This window comes from Anolis sagrei, chromosome 10, assembly GCF_037176765.1.
Source record: "Anolis sagrei isolate rAnoSag1 chromosome 10, rAnoSag1.mat, whole genome shotgun sequence".
Classification (NCBI taxonomy): Eukaryota; Metazoa; Chordata; class Lepidosauria; order Squamata; family Dactyloidae; genus Anolis; species Anolis sagrei.
In genome coordinates this window covers 4,613,455-4,633,507 of record NC_090030.1, presented here as the reverse complement: position 1 = coordinate 4,633,507, position 20,053 = coordinate 4,613,455, and the positions used below count along the sequence as shown (strand labels likewise).

At 42.6% G+C, this 20,053-nt stretch overlaps 1 protein-coding gene across 3 annotated transcripts; it reads right to left on the bottom strand.

Moving 5' to 3' along the window:
• Positions 1-2,204: 2,204 nt before the first annotated feature.
• XIAP (X-linked inhibitor of apoptosis) lies at positions 2,205-16,345 on the bottom strand. 3 transcript variants are annotated; one of them, XM_067471514.1, is made up of 7 exons: positions 16,244-16,345; positions 11,974-12,871; positions 10,621-10,720; positions 8,198-8,276; positions 7,691-7,724; positions 6,328-6,516; positions 2,205-3,669 (listed from the first exon to the last, which is right to left on the bottom strand). In XM_067471514.1, the coding sequence occupies exons 1-7, from the start codon at positions 16,331-16,333 to the stop codon at positions 3,476-3,478; spliced, it is 1,584 nt and encodes a 527-aa protein (XP_067327615.1). In that variant the 5' UTR covers positions 16,334-16,345; the 3' UTR covers positions 2,205-3,475. The 3 variants fall into 3 exon arrangements, with proteins under 3 accessions (XP_067327615.1, XP_060612382.2, XP_067327616.1); XM_060756399.2 differs by having other exon boundaries at positions 11,974-12,876; positions 16,244-16,314; XM_067471515.1 differs by lacking the exon at positions 6,328-6,516.
• Positions 16,346-20,053: the final 3,708 nt, after the last annotated feature.

Sequence of the window (20,053 nt, the reverse complement as noted above, 5' to 3'; positions counted from 1 at the left end):
TAATGTTTCTTCCAGCCAATTTCACCCCAGCCTTGCATTCCTCAAGCCCCGCACATCCTCGCATGATGTGTTCTGCATACACGTTAAAAAGGTTGGGTGAGAGGATGCAGCCTTGCCGGACGCCTTTCCCAATCTTGAACCAGTCTGTTGTTCCGTGGTCAGTTCTGACTGTTGCTACTTGGTCCTTGTACAGATTCCTCAGGAGAGAGGGAAGGTGGCTTGGGATGCCCATTCAAAAAAGGGGAAATGCGAAAGACTGCTCAAACTTCCGTAGAGTGGCCCTTATTTCTCATCATGCCAGTAAGGTAATGCTGAAGATCCTGCAAGGAAGACTCCAGCAAGACATGGAGCGAGAGTTGCCAGATGTTCAAGCTGGGTTTAGAAAAGGCAGAGGAACGAGAGACCAGATCGCCAATATCCGCTGGAGAATGGAGAAAGGCAGGGATTTTCAGAAAAACATCTATTTCTGCTTCATTGACTATTCTAAAGCCTTTGACTGTGTGGATCATAATAAATTGTGGCAAGTTAAGTGGTAGAAAACTGTAAGAAACATCTCTTTATTAAAAATGGTCAAACTGGGTTTGCAAAACAGTTCTGATACTATATAATTAGAAGACTCTAAAATATAATTTGTACATCCATATATAAATATATTGATTTCTCAACTCCAAGCTTGTAATTGAGGGGTAGTATTATTTGTTTAATCAGCCACCTTCACAACCAAGCTCATTACATAGTTTGATTTCAAATCTGCTTTATAAATAACCACGTTACATATACAAAACATACACAGATAATAAAAACAGAAGAAATTAAAATGATTTTTTTGAAACATGATGGGAGGAAAAAAAAACCTGTGAACAAATGCTGTGAAGTGCCTTCCCATAGAACAATATTTGGTTACGTTGCCAACACAAAATGGAAGAGCAAGAACTTGGTTATATAGGAAGGCCAATGGCCAACAAAGAGTGCGATTTGTTCATGATCTTAATTTCCTTTACCTTGTGCTCTTCCGCAAACCTCGTTGAAGTCAGCAAAGGTTAATTAGCAGCATTATATGGATTTTACTCAATTCGTGCAGCTTTTAGATTACTGTCATATAAACAGGAGAAAAAAGAGAGATCGCGTGTGTCAGTTTGATCACTGGTGATTTATTCATTTCCGCAAAATGTGTTTCAATGTGTTGTCGAAGGCTTTCATGGCCAGAATCACTGCATTGTTGTGAGTTTTCCGGGCTGTCTGGCCATGTTCCAGAAGCATTATCTCCTGACGTTTCGCCCCCATCTATGCTAGGAATCCTCAGAGGTTGTGAGGTCTGTTGGAAACGAAGCAAGTGGGTTTATCTATCTGTGGAATAATGTCCAGGGTGGGAGAAAGTTGTCTGCTTGAGGCAAGTGTGAATGTTGCAACTGGCCAGCTTAATGAGAATTTAATGGCCTTGCAGCTTCAAAGCCTGGCTGGTTGCTGCCTGGGGGATCCTTTGTTGGGAGGTGTTAGCTGACCCCGATTGTTTCCTGTCTGGAATTCCTCTTTTTTCTGGGTGTTCCTCTTTGTTTACTGTCGTAATTTTAGAGTTTTTAAAATACTGGTAGACAAATTGTGTTCATTTTCATGTTTTCCTCCTCTCTGTTAAAATTGTCCATGTGCTTCTTGTGGATTTCAATGGCTTCTCCGTGTGATGGTAGTTGTGGCTACCAGTATTAAAATCAGGACAGTAAATAAAGAACAACACCCAAAAAAAACAGTGGAACTCCAGACAGGAAACAATCAGGGCCAGCTAACACCTCCCAACAAAAGATTTCCCCAGGCAGCAACCAGCCAGGCTATTCAATGCTAATCAAGGTGGCCAACTGCAACATTCACACCTGCCTCCAACAGACAAGAGTTCTTTCTCCCACCCTGGACATCATTCCACAGATATATCAACCCCACTTGCCTAGTTTCCAACAGATCCCTCAAGTTCTGAGGATGCCTGCCATAGATGTGGGCTAAACGTCAGGAGAGAATGCTTCTGGAACATGGCTAGTCTGCCTGGAAAATTCACAGCAACCCAAAATGTGTTTTGATTTAAATGTCAGTTTTCGACAAGCCATTTGACACCCGATCAATGGACGCAGAGGATACTTTGTCAATCGTATTTAGGTGTTTTGGACTCCAACTCCCACAATTCCTAACAGCCTCAGACCCTTTCCTTTTCCCCCCTCAGCCGCTTAAGCGGCTGAGGGGGAAAAGGAAGGGGCCTGAGGCTGTTAGGAATTGTGCGAGTTGGAGTCCAAAACACCTGGAGGGCCAAAGTTTGCTCAGGACTGTTCTAGAGCAACATTACAGCAGTTGGTTTTCTACTGTTTAACGCTAAGAGACCCGTGTTAGACATAAGTGCTCATGTAGGGTGAACAACAAGGGTGAACAAGTAGTAGCATATGTGTAGATTTAGCTGGAATGATGATGTCATATAATATAATGGGTATTCTGCTATGTAAGAGCCATAGAAGCTGTGCAAAAGCTGTGTATAAAAACATAATTAAAGGGATGAAAACAGCGTATGGGATTTTGGAAGACCTATTCGTGACATTAAGGAGCAAAACACAATTGATCAAACACAAAAAGTGAGCATCCAGGTATACCAAAACATTTGGACGTATGTCTGGGGAGACAGACAATGCTTGCATCTCCAACAGGAATGCATTCTCACATAACTGACATCTCAGTTGAAGAGAAAATGCCACTACTGGGAACCAAATGGTAGACTTAAGAATTAACTAGAAGAATTTAAAGCAAAATACACCATTGTTATTGCAAAACTATTGCTATTTGGTGCGAAAAAGCTCACAAAGTGATATTTTGCTTATCTTTCTAGCCCATTTCCTTTTTCTGCTCACGGATTGTGATGTGCAATAGGTGACTAAACCTTCTGATTCTAACCCACCTTCATATTACATTAAAGAAATAGGACTCATTAGTCATTGCATATACATAGTCGGTGTCCATTTAAATAGTGACGAGACCTCACCGCTACCTGCATTGACACCGAGCAGCCCAACTGTTGCAACGTTCGTTTTGGTAGCTTATCTGAGACATAATAATAGCAGCTTAATTAAATGTGCTTTATGAGAACTTCAGAAAAAGTTGGGAAATGCCAAATGGTTTGAACGGAAGAGCATTACATCTATGAGAAACTCTGACAAGTAACTAAGCACAGTTTATAGCAGACTAGAGCAAGGACTGGCTGCAACTCCCATCAGCTTTTGTCACAAAGCCGAATAATGTGCAATAATGGGATTTGTAGTCCCACAGGACCTGGAGGGTTACGTGTTACTTATCAACAACAGGGCATTGAAGCTATATTGAACTTTGCAGTCTTGTCATCCATTCAATCACAGTGTCTTCCCCTTGAGTCCATTTCTGTGCTAACATTGCATATATGGTCGATCTCCGGAAAGGAAAGCAAGCTTTCACACTTGCGCAGTGCTTCCGACTAAGACATAAATATCTTCTGCCTTTTCACAATCGCCGTGCAACACAGAGGGCACTTCTCCACCGCTTCGGCACAGTCCTTGCAAGCAACCAGGTGTCCGCATGGAAGGAGGACCACCGAGATGGATTTATCCATACAGATTTTGCAGAGCTTTTCCTCCTGCAAACGTCTCAACTTCTCTTCGGTGGTGAGTTCTAAAGGGAGGAAGGAGGGGGGAAAAAACAACATCATATATCATCAAGTAACAACTGTAAAGCAGGCAAAAGCAGACATTCCATGCTTTGTCAGGAAAGGAGTGATAGAGATGGCAACGAACTCCAAAACTCCGGATGATCTCCCTTAGAGGCTTCATGTATATGTTAAACAACATGAGGGACAATACTGAGCCCTGCAGGACTCCACAAGTCAAAGGCTGCGGAACTGTCAGGCGCTTTGGGTATTAAGTTATGCCTCATACCAAATACTTCTTTTCCACCATAATTTGCAAATAAATTTGTTAAAAATCAGACAATGTGATTTCTGGATGTGTTTTCTCATGCTGTCTCTCATAGTTGTGCACCAGCTGTGCCTGTACCTTGGGAAGTCTGACTTCGCCACGGTACATCCCATATAGACTACTGCAACATATAGAGTATATTTCCCCACCTGTATGAAGGTCTATATTTATGACCCCGTTTCTTCAAGTTTCTCCCCCACAAACAATCTGCTCCATCCTTATCTCATCCTGATTTTAGTATTTTTAGTATCTTAGTTTTATCTTGCACATGCGGCCCGCTCATTGTTATGTTATGTTATTTTACTGTGTATGGTTTTGCTTTATTGTTTTGTACTCATATGTTGTATGTATTTTAATGTGTTGCTATTTTGTTTTGGTTCTACTTTACTGTAATGTGCTGTTGGGCTTGGCCTCATGTAAGCCGCCCCAAGTCCCCACTGGGGAGAGAGATGGTGGCAGGGTATTCAATTAAGTTTATTATTATGATTATGATTATTATTACGTGGGGTTGCCTTTGAAGACTGCCTGGAAGCTTCAAATGGTCCAACGGACGGCACCAGATTACTAACAGGAGCGGCACTCAGGGAGCATACAATTCCTCTGTTGCGCCAGCTCCACCGGCTGCCACCATTTAGCCTAGAAAGCCCCAAACGGTTGTGGCCCAACCTACCTGTCCGAATGCATCTCCCCTTATGAACCATCTAGGACTTTAAGATCATCTGGGGAGGCCCTGCTCTCAATCCTGTCTGCGTTGCAATTACGTTTGGTGGGGATGAGAGACAGGGCCTTCTCAGTAGTGGCCCCTTGGCTATGGAACACCCTTCCTAGGGACATTAGATTGGCTCCCTCCCTTCTAACGTTCCAGAAAAAGGTTCAGACTTGGTTGTTTGAGCAAGCATTTGAAAATGCAGTGTAACAGACATAGGAAATTGGGACTACTGGATGAAGAGACTGGACAAAGTTTTTAACTAGGAGACGTAAATGCTATAAGTTTTATTAATTTTGTTATGATTTTATATTATATGTTAATATTTTTAAATGTCTTTATGGTGTTGTGGGCATTGAATTGCTGCCTCTATAAACCGTCCTGAGTTGCTTGTGGCCTGAGAAGGACGGTATACAAATAAAGTAAGTAAATAAATAAATAGCTCCACTGGCTACCAATTTGCTACCGGGCACAATTCAAAGTGCTGGCTTTAGCCTTTAAAGCCCTAAACGGTTCTGGCCCGACCTATCTGTCCGAACGCATCACCCCCTATGAACCAGTTAGGACATTAAGATCGTCCGGGGAGGCCCTGCTCTTGATCCCGCCAGCCTCACAAGCATGGCTGGTGGGGACGAGAGACAGGGCCTTCTCAGTGGTGGCCCCTCGGCTGTGGAACGCCCTTCCCGCAGACATTAGATCGGCCTCCTCCCTGCTGGCGTTCAGGAGAAGAGTAAAGACCTGGCTCTTTGAACAGGCGTTTCATTAAGCAGTGCAACCAATTGATTGATCTTGGAACTTGGAATAATGGACGAGGAAATTCGGATTATGACTTTACTGATGAGACGTGATGGATTAGTTATATGGATGTATTGATGTTATATGGATGTATTGTTATATTGATGTAGTTGCCTTAGTTACTGTTTTAAATGCTAATGTTGTGCACTTTGTATATTGACCTGGCTGTAAACCGCACTGAGTCGCCTACGGGCTGAGAGAGTGTGGTATACAAATAAATAAATAAATAAATAAATAGTTGAGGTCTACCTCATACCAAATACTTATTTTCCACCATAATTTGCAAATAAATTTGTTAAAAATCAGACAATGTGATTTTCTGGATGTGTTTTCTCATGTTGTTTCTCATAGTTGAGGTCTACCTATGATGTCAATTACAGGCCTCTCTCGTCTTTTAAAGTGGGAGAACTTGTATAATTGACATCTGACTAAAAACCTTTTCTCCACTGTATGCATGTGCATATTTAAAAAAACCATAGAAATTTGCTTTAAGGCAGCAAAGAATGACAATAAAGAAACTGGAAAATCATCTCAACTTTTTAATGGTGAGGCACCCAGATAGAGCAACAGATACTAAACAGGAAGCATTCAGATAATGCAATAACCTGGAGCAAAGTGTTTCTACCTCTGCCCAGAGAAGCCTAGGCCTTAGAAAAGTTATTTTTCAGACTAAATCAAAATGCTTCCACCAATGCCATACAGAGTGGGAAATTCTGGGAGCTGTAGTCCAAAGAAATAACTTTCCAACATGCATATAGGAACAAAATCTATGTCCCCAATACACATCAGTTGCAATCCCATAGTAATTGTTTTCCTTTAACTTGGGGATGTGCGGCAACATCTTAATGCGCTCACCTTTTTCCCAGGATTCACTGAGTATTTTCTCTCTCTGGGCATTTATTAAATCTGCCACCAGAGCCTCCACGGATCTGTAGCTCTCTGCAGACAGGTGTCGCTTTCTCTCTACTGTTTTCCTAATTTCTTCCAAGGTGAAACCCATATGCATTGCATCCTGTACCATTTGGCTCTGTAATAGCTCCTCATCTTCAGCGGCAGCAAGAGATCAATAAATAAACAAACCAAACCAAGAAAATTTGATGTTAAAATGCAACGTGTGTTCTGAGACACCAAATAATTGCAAATTTTAGCTTTTTCAAGCTGGATACACACAAGTGCAACTAACTGTTTCACCTGCATGAAGCAAAGTTAAAATTTGTCTGTGCAGCCTGCTCCATCCACATGAGTTTATTGGATGTAAAAGAATACACTTTCTGCAGTAAGCTATCCTTGATCAGATCCATCCGCACCGGGATTGTGGTGCAGCTGGCTGGGAGTCAGCTGCGTTAAGATCACTTCTGACCAAAAGGTCATGAGTTCGAAGCCAGCCCAGGTCGGAATGAGCTTCCGACCAATTGTGTAGCTTGTTGTCGACCTTTGCAACCCGAAAGACAGTTGCATCTGTCAAGTAGGAAAATTAGGTACCACCTATGTGTGGGGAGGCTAATTTAACTAATTTACGAGGCCATAAAAAGATTCCAACAAAAACATGCAGGGGAATGCGGAAGTACTTCATCAGTGTCGCAGATGGACGATGAAAGCGACAGCTCCCCTGGTGCCCAGAAAAGTTAAATAGCCTCTGACTGACTGTCTATGTAGTGTGTCTTTGGCATTGAATGTTTGTCATATATGTGTACATTGTAATCCGCCCTGAGTCCCCTGCAGGGTGAGAAGGGTGGAATATAAATACTGCAAATAAATAAATAAATAAATAAAGTTGGATATAGACAAAGCTTTGCATGGAGTGCCATAGCTCCTGCTCACAGGATCTTTCATTTCAAGTTAAAAGCAGAAAGTAGCAGGAAATGAGAAAAAAAGCTATTCCACAGACCAACTGTCAACTGAAGCAAACAGTGTTGACCTAGATAGGCAATACACACACACGCGCGCAAGCATACACAGTACATACATGTAGGCCTTCTTTTGAGCTACTCAACAGTCCCTCTCAAACAGTCCAAAGTCACCTAATCATACAGATCTCTTTCAACAATCTAAGCAAATTTTGTAATAAATTATTGGCTTTATGGATGGAGAAATGTCGAGTTAATGTTTTCCATATTAGTTTTAGTTTCGTTGCTCATTAATCTGTAACACATTAATCTGTGTTGAGTTTGCCAGTTAACAAATTAAGCATGTCAGTTGTAAAAAATGCTACACAAACCTTTAGTAAGTGATGTCTTCTCAGTCTCCTCTATCTACAAAGAAAATTTGAAATGAGATCCCAATTAGATTAGTTTAGAGACCAACTGACTTACAGATTTAACAGCTACACCAATACTTCAATTTGAGTTCCTTATTTGTGCCTTGGCATGAACTGACCGCAGCTCCTGACACTACAAAGTAGATGTTTAATAATAAAAGCTCAGCATTTATCTGCAATGTCAAGAGCTCAGTGGTTTATTTATAAATGCAAAAATATGTTTGTGCCCATTCCTATCCTTGAGGCACACCTAGATATGAGTATTAAGCTTTAACTTCTGTTGCATACATGAAAGGGAGATACATCTTGTTAAATATCCCATATAGCAACCACGGTCCTGCTATTTAATGAGGTCTACGAATTCATAGTTTAAAACAATATATTTGAAAACAGATCCCCTGTGGAAGTATCCCAAATTCCTGATTAGCGGGTGAGTGAGAAGCACTGGGATGGGTTAGGAACACTTACTGTAGAATCCTGCAATGAATGAGTTAAATGAACTCTGTTTACAAAGTCTTGCCCCTTTTCTTCTAGCAGGTATTTGCACCTAGGTACAAAATAGGTCAATTAAATAAGTTAGAGTTGTAAATACTTTAAAAAAAGAATGGTTCAGAACTTATAGATATCTGGAATAAAACTGCAGCAAATGAAATAGAATTGCCATTTTGACTTGAGTCTCATGCGCCATGAAATAACGATTTTCAAAACCCCCAAACAAACAAAAAAGTATTTGCTACCGAATGTAAAGTGGAGCAGCAAAAAATGTGTTCTATGTCAGGTGAATATCGGGTTTAAGAGGTATTTCTTCTTATTATTATTATCTTTATTTGTACCCCGCTAGCATCTCCCGAAGGACTCGATGCGGCTTACACAGGCCAAGGCCTCAATAAAACATAGCATAACAAAATACACAACTTAAAGCAAATCAAAACAATTAAAGCAATATCAAACAACAAAACAATACACCAAAACACAATAAAACGGGCCAATGTAATGGGTACAGGTTAAAAGTGCTGATGTGACAGGTGATATATCGGATTTTAGGGTAAGTGCAGTGTGCGGGCAATCTTAAACTCTAATAAAGTGCTTCTAGGACATGTTACTGGAGTTTTCCTATTCTGGAAAGGCACATCGGAACAGCCAGGTCTTCAAGTTCTTCCTAAAGGTACAGAAAATTTCCACACAGCTGCTTAAAATATTCCAAGCAGTGTCAAGGTCACTGATAAAGCACAACGGTTGCCCAATTTGAAAATAAAAAGAACCAAAAGAGAATGAAGTAAAAAAGCACAGGTATTCCCTTATCTTTTGTAGCCCATTTATCCTACCCCTCTTTCCCTTTCCCAAACAGGGATTAGTCACACCTCAAGGAAAAGTGGAGGGAGGGAGAAAGAATTCTGTTTCAGTTCAGAACAGGAAGCAAGGCCACCATTTGACCTGCAAGCCTCAAAAGGCAGATACTTCCAGCTGCCTTGCCACACATCTCTTTCTCAACAGCAATGCCTGGAATGGCTCTCTTTCCGCTCCCAAAAGGACAAGACTGAAGCCCAGAACATGATTCTGCGTCATAAGTCAGGAACATACAGGCAGTTCATGACAGCGATCACAGAGATCAAGGCTTTTGGGTGCATCCGGAGGTGGCCATGGCATTTGACACAATTCCACCTGGCTTATTTATTTATTTACTAACTTTATTTCTATACCGGCCATCTCGGCCTTCCGGCGACTCGAGGCAGTTTACAAGGCAAAATTCAATGCCACAAAAACACAGTACAATTTAAAACATTAACAGCAATGAAATCAAAGCAACAGCAATAAAAACGTAAGTTAGTAAATCTTAGCCTTATTTCAAATACTGATATTTTTGCAAACTTTGCAACTCTTGCAAATGAAATGCATTTTAAGTCTTCAAGCTGATACCTCTAAAATATGTGAAGTATGGGATCCAATCACAAGGACAGTAAAAAAGGCCATGAAGATAGGATGTGAATGTGTACATATCCTCTGCCCACAGATAATTCTGTTTAAATAGATAAACTATGAGGTGCGGCAGAGCCAATGCATTAGTTTGGCAGATAAAACAGGGCATGCCAATTGTCATTTGACAGCCACTGTTCAATCAGTGCCAGATGGGAAAGACAGATGGGAAATAGCCATTCATAGAATCAAAGAGTTGGAAGAGACCTCATGGGCCATCCAGTCCAACCCCATTCTGCCAAGAAGCAGGAATATTGCATTCAAATCACCCCTGACAAATGGCCATCTAGCCTCTGCTTAAAAGCTTCCAAAGAAGGAGCCTCCACCACACTCCGGGGCAGAGAGTTCCACTGCTGAACGGCTCTCACAGTCAGGAAGTTCTTCCTCATGTTCAGATGGAATCTCCTCTCTTGTAGTTTGAAGCCATTGTTCCTTTGCGTCCTAGTCTCCAAGGAAGCAGAAAACAAGCTTGCTCCCTCCTCCTCCCTGTGGCTTCCTCTCACATATTTATACATGGCTATCATATCTCCTCTCAGTCTTCTCTTCTTCAGGCTAAACATGCCCAGTTCCCTAAGCCGCTCCTCATAGGGCTTGTTCTCCAGACCCTTGATCATTTTAGTCGCCCTCCTCTGGACACATTCACTGAGCACAGCTGATGTGGTGGCCATCTTTGGCCCTTCCTCCTCTTCTTGAACTACTTCCACTTCAGCTGGTTGTTATAAGAACCAGTTATAAAGTAAGAATCAACATTTGATTTTGTTTTTCCCCCCTTGCCCTATCCCCCTGTCACACAGGCACAATGCAAAGCGTTTATCACAATTATGAATACAAACTACAACTATAAAACAGCAAACCAGTCAAACCATACGGTGTATACGCTTCAAATTAAATAAAAGTCATAAAATGAAGACCCTTACCCAGGATACCACTTTGCATGCTGCTCCCAAGGATCTTCATACGCCTTCCATTCTTGCAGTGCACCACCACAGTGAAAGCATGCCACGCTATCACCATTCCCTATGTGCAAACAGGGATTTGTTTTCATCAAGTATTTGAAAATGGCTTTCACAAACACATGTATTTATGTATAGCCCAGTTAAAAATACTTCTAGTTTTGTGATGTACAATATGTCGGCAATAATTCAAAGGAAGTATTTCATATCATGTCATAAATGTAACACCCTGCCTAACATTTTAAGATATTAACCAAAACACATTCTAAGATATTAACCAAAACACATTCGTATCAACTAACATGAAAAGGTTACTGGTTTTAACTCGGCTTTCCCATTTGATCAGGTTTATAGCTGTACTGATCTAGATCAGCAATTCCCAAATTGTGATCCCTGAAATCTAAATCAGTATTTCCCAACCTTTCTAATACCTCGACCTCTTAATACAGTTCCTCATTTTGTGGTGACTCCCATCCATAACCTTATTTTCGTTGCTACTTCATAAATGTAATTTTGCTACTGCTATGAATCATAATGGAAATATCTGATATGCAGGATGGATTTTCACTCACTAGATCAAATTTGGCACAAATACCCGATACAACCAAATCTGAATACTGGTGGGGTTGGGGGAGGATTGATTTTGTCATTTAGGAGCTGTAGTTGCTGTGTGAAACATTATTTAGACCAGTGTTTCTCAACTTTCCTAATGCCGCGACCCCTTAATACAGTTCCTCATGTTGTGGTGGGAGTTTTGCTTGCTGGCATTTATAGTTCACCTACAATCAAAGAGCATTCTGAACTCCACCGATGATGGAATAGAACCAAACTTGGCACACAGAACTCCCATGACCAACAGAAAATACTGGAAGGGTTTGGTAAGCATTGACCTGGTGTTTAGGAGTTGTAGTTCACCTACATCCAGAGAAAACTGTGGACTCAAACAATGATGGATCTGGACCAAACTTAGCACAAATACTCAATATACCCACATGTGAACACTGGTGGAGTTTGAGGAAAATAGACCTTGATATTTGGGAGTTGTAGTTGCTGGGATTTATAGTTCACCTACAATCAAAGAGCATTCTGAATCCCACCAATGATAGAACTGGGCCAAACTTTCCACACAAAATCCCCATGACCAACAGAAAATGTGTTTTCTGATGGTCTTTGGTGACCCCCCTGACACTCCCTCATGACCCCCAGGTTGAGAAATGCTGATCTAAAACATCTGGATAATCAAAGGCTAAAGGTCCCAATTCAAACAAATCCACCAGTATAAAAAGATCAAACAATGAGGCTTTGCTTCCAGCTTACCTATGCTATAAAAGCCTGCTCGAGCGAGCTGCTCCTTGCTGACCAAGTAATTCCATGCCACAAAAGTCTTGAGCCGGGTTTCATAATCTGCCATACATGGATTCTGAGGGAGGCCGACATTATTGCTTCTATTCAGCTTGGCATCGCCTGACTGATTTGAAATGCCTTCTAGGTTCCCAACATCATGTCCAAGGACAAAGAAACACCTTGGGAAATGGCGCCTGTGCTCCGACCATGCCTGATCGCTTGGTTCCCAGTTTTTCAGTTTGCCCCCACAACAAAAGCACTCGACCTGGTCACCGATGCCGGTGTAATAGAGTCCGGCGTGGGCCAGGTCCTGCGGACTGACAGGGGCATAGGGAGGCCAGTTGTGGAAAGACCTCAACCTGGCTTCTTCACTACACATGGCAGGGTTTCTAGGGAACAGGGGACCAGAGAGGTCCACCACTTGCCCTGTTCTCAGCAGATAATCCACATCAAGATCCGAAGACTCATCAAGAGATGGCTGCTGTAGTGAACTACTCGCTGAACCATTTTCTGGCCCGTTATGACAATTGAGAAGGTTATATGTATCGTTCCTCCCAGAGTCAATATCATTGATAAACCTGCACTCTGGAGAGACGGTTCTGTGTCTTTCTATTGCGGAGTCCTCCGGTTGCCATCCTTCCACCGTTGTGTGGCAACTAAAGCACTTGACTTGGTCTCGTTCTCCAGTGTAGAAGAAGCCAGCTTGCGCTAAAGCTGCAGAGGAAACAGGACAGTCGCTTGGGAAACTGGCAAAGGTTTGCTGCCTGGAGAGTTCATCCGCCAGCTCCGGATCCTCCTCCAGAGTGGCACCAGCCCCAAGGTTTTCTGGTCCGTTACATGTCATCCCTCCTGAAGCGATAGGTTCCCGCAACTGTCCTAAATACAAACATATTAAGATTAGACAAAGAAAGGCAATAAACATGTAATACATTGGACCCTCCAGATCCATTATTCTACCAATCATGGACTGTCATATTCTACCAGTATTATTAGTGGTTGTTATAATTTTATGTGTTATTGTTTTGTGTACCAGTTAATGTTATATGCTTTGTAAGCCACCCTGAGTCCTTTTGGGGAGATGGTGACAGGATAAAAAAAAACCTTATTATTATTATTATTATTATTATTATTATCATCATCATCATTATTAAAAAAGGTAAGTCCAGTCATGCCTGATTCTTGGGGGGGAGGGGGGGTGCTCATATCCATTTCTAAGTCGAAGAGCTGGCGTTGTCCATAGACACCTCCAAGGTCATGTGGCTGGCATGACTGCATGGAGCGCCCTTACCTTCCCGCGGGAGCGGTACCTATTGACCTGCTCACATTTGCATGTTTTCAAACTGCTAGGTTGGCAGAAGTTAGGGCTGACAGTGGAAGCTCATGCCGCTCTCTGGAATCGAACCTGCAACCTTTCAGTCAACAAGCTCAGCGCTTTAACCCACTGCACCACTGGGGGCTCCTTATTATTATTATTATTATTATTAATATTATTATATTCATGGGGGACTACTATAATGTTCATGGAGCCCCCAGTGGTGCATGACTTGAAAGGTGGGCGGTTTGAATTCAGGGAGCGGGTGAGCTCCTGCTGTTAGCCCCAGCTTCTGCCAACCTAGTAGTTTGAAAACATACAAATGTGAGTAGATCAGTAGGTACCGCTCCAGCGTGAAGGTAAGGGTGCTCCATGCAGTCATGCTGGCCACATGACCTTGGAGGTGTCTAACGACAACGCCGGCTCTTCAGCTTACAAATGGAGATGAGCACCACCCCACAGAGTTGGACACAACTAGACTTAATGTCAAGGGGAAACCTTTACCTTTACTTATGGAGTGTTTTCAGTTCCAAGAAAGCTTCCCTTCAAAGTGGATGCCAAATAATAATAATAATAATAATAACAATACATAACCATGTTCCATATTATTAAATGCAATTACATGCTAGTGGCTGCTTCAGTGCACCTAGGTTCATGTTGTCTGTTCTACAGCATAGATGCTGTTTTCTTTTCCATTGTTGGAAGCTTTTGTTTTTAGAGAAGGAATCCTAAGCAGGCAGCCACTGTCATGGCCAAATTACAAAGAATGCACTTTTTGCCACTGTGCTGTACAATCTGCAGCAAATATTATGACTTTTTTTTTTTAGTTTCAGAGTGTTGAAAATTGATGTGTGCATGACATTCGATGGCGCATGAGACTCAAGCCATGCGACACATGGGCCTGGCTATTAGGGCTACTAAACCTAAAGGCGTGCATGATACGCATTTCAGGAAACATCAGCCATTGCACTTTCGCTTTCATCATCTGCCTCACTCCGGGCAAAAAGGCTCAAAAAGTGCACTAATCCACCCCAAAACGAGGCTGGAGAAGCTGCGACAGGCAGAGAACTGTGTTTACATTGAAAAGGTGAAGGGTGAACAGAAAGGGTGATGGCAAGAAAGGTGCCCTGAAGAGAGAGGAAGGAAGTGAAAGTGCCATAACCTGCCCTTCCCTTTGCACACTCATCTCACCCAAGCATAAAGTTGGGGGAGACTCCTCCAGAGAAGGAAGCTCCATTGGAAGAGATCCATAATGGGCATTCTGTCCAGCCCGCTTCAGCCAGGCAGGAAGGAAGGCACAGGCAAAGTCCTCCCAACAGATAGCCATCCCGACTCTGTTTTAAAATGCCCAGAGAAGGAGAATCCGCTGGACCCAAGGTAGTCTAAACTTTACTAGAGTTGGAAGAGATCCCCAACGGACATCTAGTCCAACCTCTTTCAGACAGCCAGGCAGGAAGACACAGGCAAAGCCCTCCCAACAGATGACCATCCACCCTCAGCTCAAAAACCTCCAGAGGAAGAAACTCCATTGGAAGAGATCCATAAAGGACATCTAGTGTAACTCCCTTCTGCAATAAAGGAAAATATAAAGCCCTCCCAACAGATGGCCATCCAGGCTCAGCTTAAAAATCTCCAGAGGAAGAAACTCCATTGGAAAAGATCCATAAAGGGCATCTAGTCCAACCCCCTAGGAAAACACAAAGCCCTCCCAACAGATGGCCACCCAGCCTCAGTTCAAAAACCTCCAGAGGAAGAAACTCCATTGGAAGAGATCCATAAAGGGCATCTAGTCCAACCCCATTCTGCCACAAAGGAAAATACAAAGCCCTCCCAACAGATGGCCATCATGCCTCAGTTTAAAAACCTCCACAGAAGGAGACTCCAGTGGAAGAGATCCATAAATGACATCTTGTCCATCCCCATTCAGCCACAAAGGAAGACACAGTCAAAGCTCTCCCAACTGATGGCCATCCAGGTTCTGTTTTAAAACCTCCAGAGATGGAGAATCCACTGGGCCCATGGGAGTCTATACTTTACTAGAGTTGTAAGGGATCTCCAAAGGGCATCTAGTCCAACCTCTTTCAGCCAGACAGGAAGACAGAGTCAAAGCCCAACCAACAGATGGCCATCATGCCACAGTTCAAAAAAAAAACCCTATTGGAAAAGATCCATAAAGAGCATATAGACCAACCCGTTTCAGCCACAAAGGAAGACACAGTCAAAGCCTTCCCAACAGATGGCCATCCAGCTTCTGTTTAAAAAACCCCAGAGAAGGGAACTCTATTGGAAGAGATCCATAAAGGGCATCTAGACCAACCCGTATCAGCCACAAAGGAAGACACAGTCAAAGCCTTCCCAACAGATGGCCATCCAGCCTCTGTTAAAAAACTCCCAGAGAAGGGAACTCTATTGGAAGAGCTCCATAAAGGATCCATCTAGTCCAACCCCCTTCAGCTACAAAGGAAGACACAGTCAAAGCCCTCCCAACAGATGGCCATCCAGCCTGTTTAAAAACCCTCAGAGAAGGGAACTCTATTGGAAGAGACCCTCAAAGGGCATCTAGTCCACCCCCCTTCAGCCACAAAGGAAGCCAAAATCAAAGCCTTCACAACAGATGGCCATCCAGTCTGTTTAAAAAACCCCAGAGAAGGGAACTCTATTGGAAGAGACCCTCAAAGGGCATGTAATCCAACCCCTTTCAGCCATAAAGGAAGACACAGTCAAAGCACTCCCTACAGATGGCCATCCAGCCTCTGTTTAAAAAACCCCAGAGAAGGGAACTCTATTGGAAGAGACTCTCAAAGGGCATCTAGTCCAACCCCCTTCAGCTACAAAGGAAGACACAGTCAAAGCAGCCCCGATAGACGGCCATGCTTAAATACTTCCAGGCTCTTCGCCATTCTGGGGCGCTCAAGGCCCCCTCAAACTCACCCCGGCCCGGTTCCTTCGCCTCAAGACGACGCCGCTCCGAGGAGAAGGAGGAGGAAATGGCGGCGCTTCTCTCTTCCTCAGAAGCAACATCCGGCCAATAAAGGAAGCGCGACCCCAAGTGGATCTGGGAAGCAAGTGCAGCCAGAGTTCTCTTTTTGGGCGGGAAGACTGCATTTCCCAGAAGCATCCGCCACAACAAGCTGTGCTAATGGATGCCGGGAATCGTAGTCGGAAAGGCGAAGTCGTCCCCCATTGGTCCGACTTGGCCACGCCCACCGTCCTTGACAGAGGAAAATGAGAAGCTCTGTTGAAGGCGGAAGAACTCCCATAACACTGAGTCGTGGCAACTGAAGTGGTGTCAATCCGCGTTAAGTCTACAGTGTAGACGCCCCCTCAGGAAAATAAAACCCTGCTCAATACGAGGGGCTGCCTTAAATAAAAAAGATAACTGGGAGGCACATATCTACTCATTCACATGTGATAAATAAACTTCTTTATGCAGAAGATAATATATAAATTAATTATTATTATATTTTATATTTTATAATATTCGTATTATAATACTTATATTAGTATAATGTATTGTCGAAGGCTTTCATGGCCAGAATCACTGGGTTGTTGTAGGTTTTTTCGGGCTATATGGCCATGTTCTAGAGGCATTCTCTCCTGACGTTTCGCCTGCATCTATGGCAAGCATCCTCAGAGGTAGTGAGGTCTGTTGGAAGTAGGAAAAATGGGTTTATATATCTGTGGAATGACCAGGGAGAGACAAAGGACTTTTGTCTGCTGGGGCTAGGTGTGAATGTTTCAGCTGATCACCTTGATTAGCATTCAATGACTTGGAAGTGCCTGGGGGAATCTTTTGTTGAGAGTGATTTTATGTGCCTGAGCAGAGCACCTGATGAACCAACCTGGACACAGCATATTATTGGAGAACACAGAAATGCTGGACCACTCTCACAACCACCATGTCAGGCTACACAGAGAAGCCATTGAAATCCACAAACGTGGAAAATTTCAACAGAAAGGAGGAAACCATGAAAATGAACAAAATCTGGCTACCAGTATTAAAGGACTCAAAAATTACAACAGCACAACAACAGAGAGGAAACAAACAAGGACATCTAATCACCTCTCAACAAAAGTTTGCTCCAGGCACTGCCAGGCCATCAAATGCTAATCAAGGTGATTAGCTGAAACATTCACACCTAGCCCCAGCAGACAAGAGTTCTTTGTCTCACCCTGGTCATTCCACAGATATATAAACCCTTTTTCCTAGTTCCAACAGACCTCACTACCTCTGTCACTTGGGAGTTGTAGTTGCAGGGATTTATAGTTCACCTACAATCAAAGAGCATTCTGAACCCTCACTACCTCTGAGGATGCTTGCCATAGATGCAGGTGAAACTTCAGGAGAAAAATTGCCTCCAGAACATGGCCATATAGGCCGGAAAAACCTACAGCAACCTATATTAGTATATATTAATGATAATTATATTATTATTACAATATATCCATTATATACAATATATGTATATATTACAATATAAACATATACAAATGTAAATACATAAATAAAAATAAATAAATATATTATAATAATATAAGTATATATTTATATAATATAGCAATCTATAATCATATAATACATCATATACATTTATATTAGATATATTAATAACATATTATATATAATGTAGAGGGGTGAGGCTTATATAATATATGTAATGGTGGTGTCCTTTCCATTTCTAACCCGAAGAGCCAGTGTTGTCCATAGACACCTCCAAGGTAATGTGGCCAGTGTGACTGCATGGAACGCCTTTACTTTTCGCAAACACGGTACCTATTGATCTACTCATATTTGCATGTTTTCGAACTGCTAGGTCGGCAGAAGCTGGGCTTTACAGTGGGAACTCACCCCACTCCCCAGATGTGAACCGCCAACCATAATTGTATTGGGCTGCTCTATATGTTTGTTTACACACACACATGCAGATATTATATATATATATATACATTTAAATATAAATGTATATATACATTTAAATATATATATATATATACATTTAAATATATACATTTAAATCCAAGAGATGGGCTGTTCAATGTGTTATATAGATAGATAGATAGATAAATATCACACACACACACATATATATATATATATAGTTGTTGTTCATTCGTTCAGTCGTCTCTGACTCTTCGTGACCTCATGGACCAGCCCACGCCAGAGCTCCCTGTCGGCCGTCACCACCCCCAGTTCCTTCATGGTCAGTCCAGTCACTTCAAGGATGCCATCCATCTTGCCCTTGGTCGGCCCCTCTTCCTTTTACGTTCCACTTTCCCCAGCATCATTCCCTTCTCTAGGCTTTGCTGTCTCCTCATGATGTGGCCAAAGGACTTCATCTTGACCTCTACTCTCCTTCCCTCCAGTGAGCAGTCGGACTTTCTTTCCTGGAGGATGGACTGGTTGGATCTTCTCGCAGTCCAAGGCACTCTCAGCACTTTCCTCCAACACCACAGCTCAAAAGCATCGATCTTCCTTCGCTCAGCCTTCCCTCAGGTCCATCTCTCACATCCGTAGGTGACTACAGGGAAGACCATGGCTTGGACTAGGCAATGGATCTTTGTTGCCAGTCTGATGTCTCTACTCTTCACTGTTTTATCGAGATGGGACATTGCTCTCCTCCCAAGAAGGAAGCGTCTCCTGATTTCCTGGCCACAGTCTGCATCTGCAGTAATCTTTGCACCTAGAAATACAAAGTCTATCCCGGCCTCCACATTTTCTCCCTCTATTTCCCAGTTGTCAATCATTCTTGTTGCCATAATCTTGGGTTTTTTTATGTTTAGCTGCAGCCTGGCTTTTGCGCTTTCTTCTTTCACCTTGATTAGAAAGCTCCTCAGCTCCTCCTCGCTTTCGGCCATCAGAGTGGTGTCATCTGCATATCTGAGGTTGTTAATGTTTCTTCCAGCAATTTTCACCCCAGCTTTGCATTCCTCAAGCCCCGCACATCCTCGCATGATGTGTTCTGCATACAAGTTAAAAAGGTTGGGTGAGAGGATGCAGCCTTGCCGACGCCTTTCCCAATCTTGAACCAGTCTGTTGTTCCGTGGTCAGTTCTGACTGTTGCTACTTGGTCCTTGTACAGATTCCTCAGGAGAGAGGGAAGGTGGCTTGGGATGCCCATCCCACCAAAAACTTGCCACAATTGATTATGATCCACACAGTCAAAGGCTTTAGAAGAGTCAATTAAGCAGAAACCTCACTCCTCAGGATGTCTAGTTCTAATTCATTCACCACACCGTCAAAACTATCCTCGATATTATTATCCTTCCTATACAGATCTTCTGTGTAGTCTTGCCACCTTCTCTTGATCTCTTCAGCTTCTGTTAGGTCCCTGCCATCTTTGTTTCTTATCATACCAATTTTTGCCTGAAATTTACCTCCAATGTTTCTAATTTTCTGGAAGAGGTCTCTTGTCCTTCCTATTCTGTTGTCTTCTTCCACTTCCATGCATTGCTTATTTTAAAATAGTTCCTTATCTCTTCTGGCTAACCTCTGGAATTGCGCATTTAACTGGGCATATCTCCCCTTATCCCTGTTTCCTTTTGCTTTCCTTCTTTCTTGGGCTACTTCCAGCGTCTCAGCAGACAACCATTTTGCCTTCTTGGTTTTCTTTTTCTTTGGGACGTACTTTGTTGCCGCCTCCTGAACAATGTCGCGGACTTCTGTCCATAGTTCTTCTGGGACTCTATATTATATAGATAGATAGATACAATATCATTTTATTGGGTTGCTCTATATGTGTG

Coding starts and splice junctions, on each gene's coding strand:
- XIAP (XM_067471514.1), bottom strand. CDS start 16,333: ATGTTGCTTCTGAGGAAGAGAGAAGCGCCGCCATTTCCTCCTCCTTCT. Junction 10,721..11,973: donor AGCAGGCTTTTATAGCATAG/GTAAGCTGGAAG, acceptor GTTTGCACATAG/GGAATGGTGATAGCGTGGCA. Junction 6,517..7,690: donor GAAGACATCACTTACTAAAG/GTTTGTGTAGCA, acceptor CTGCCGCTGAAG/ATGAGGAGCTATTACAGAGC.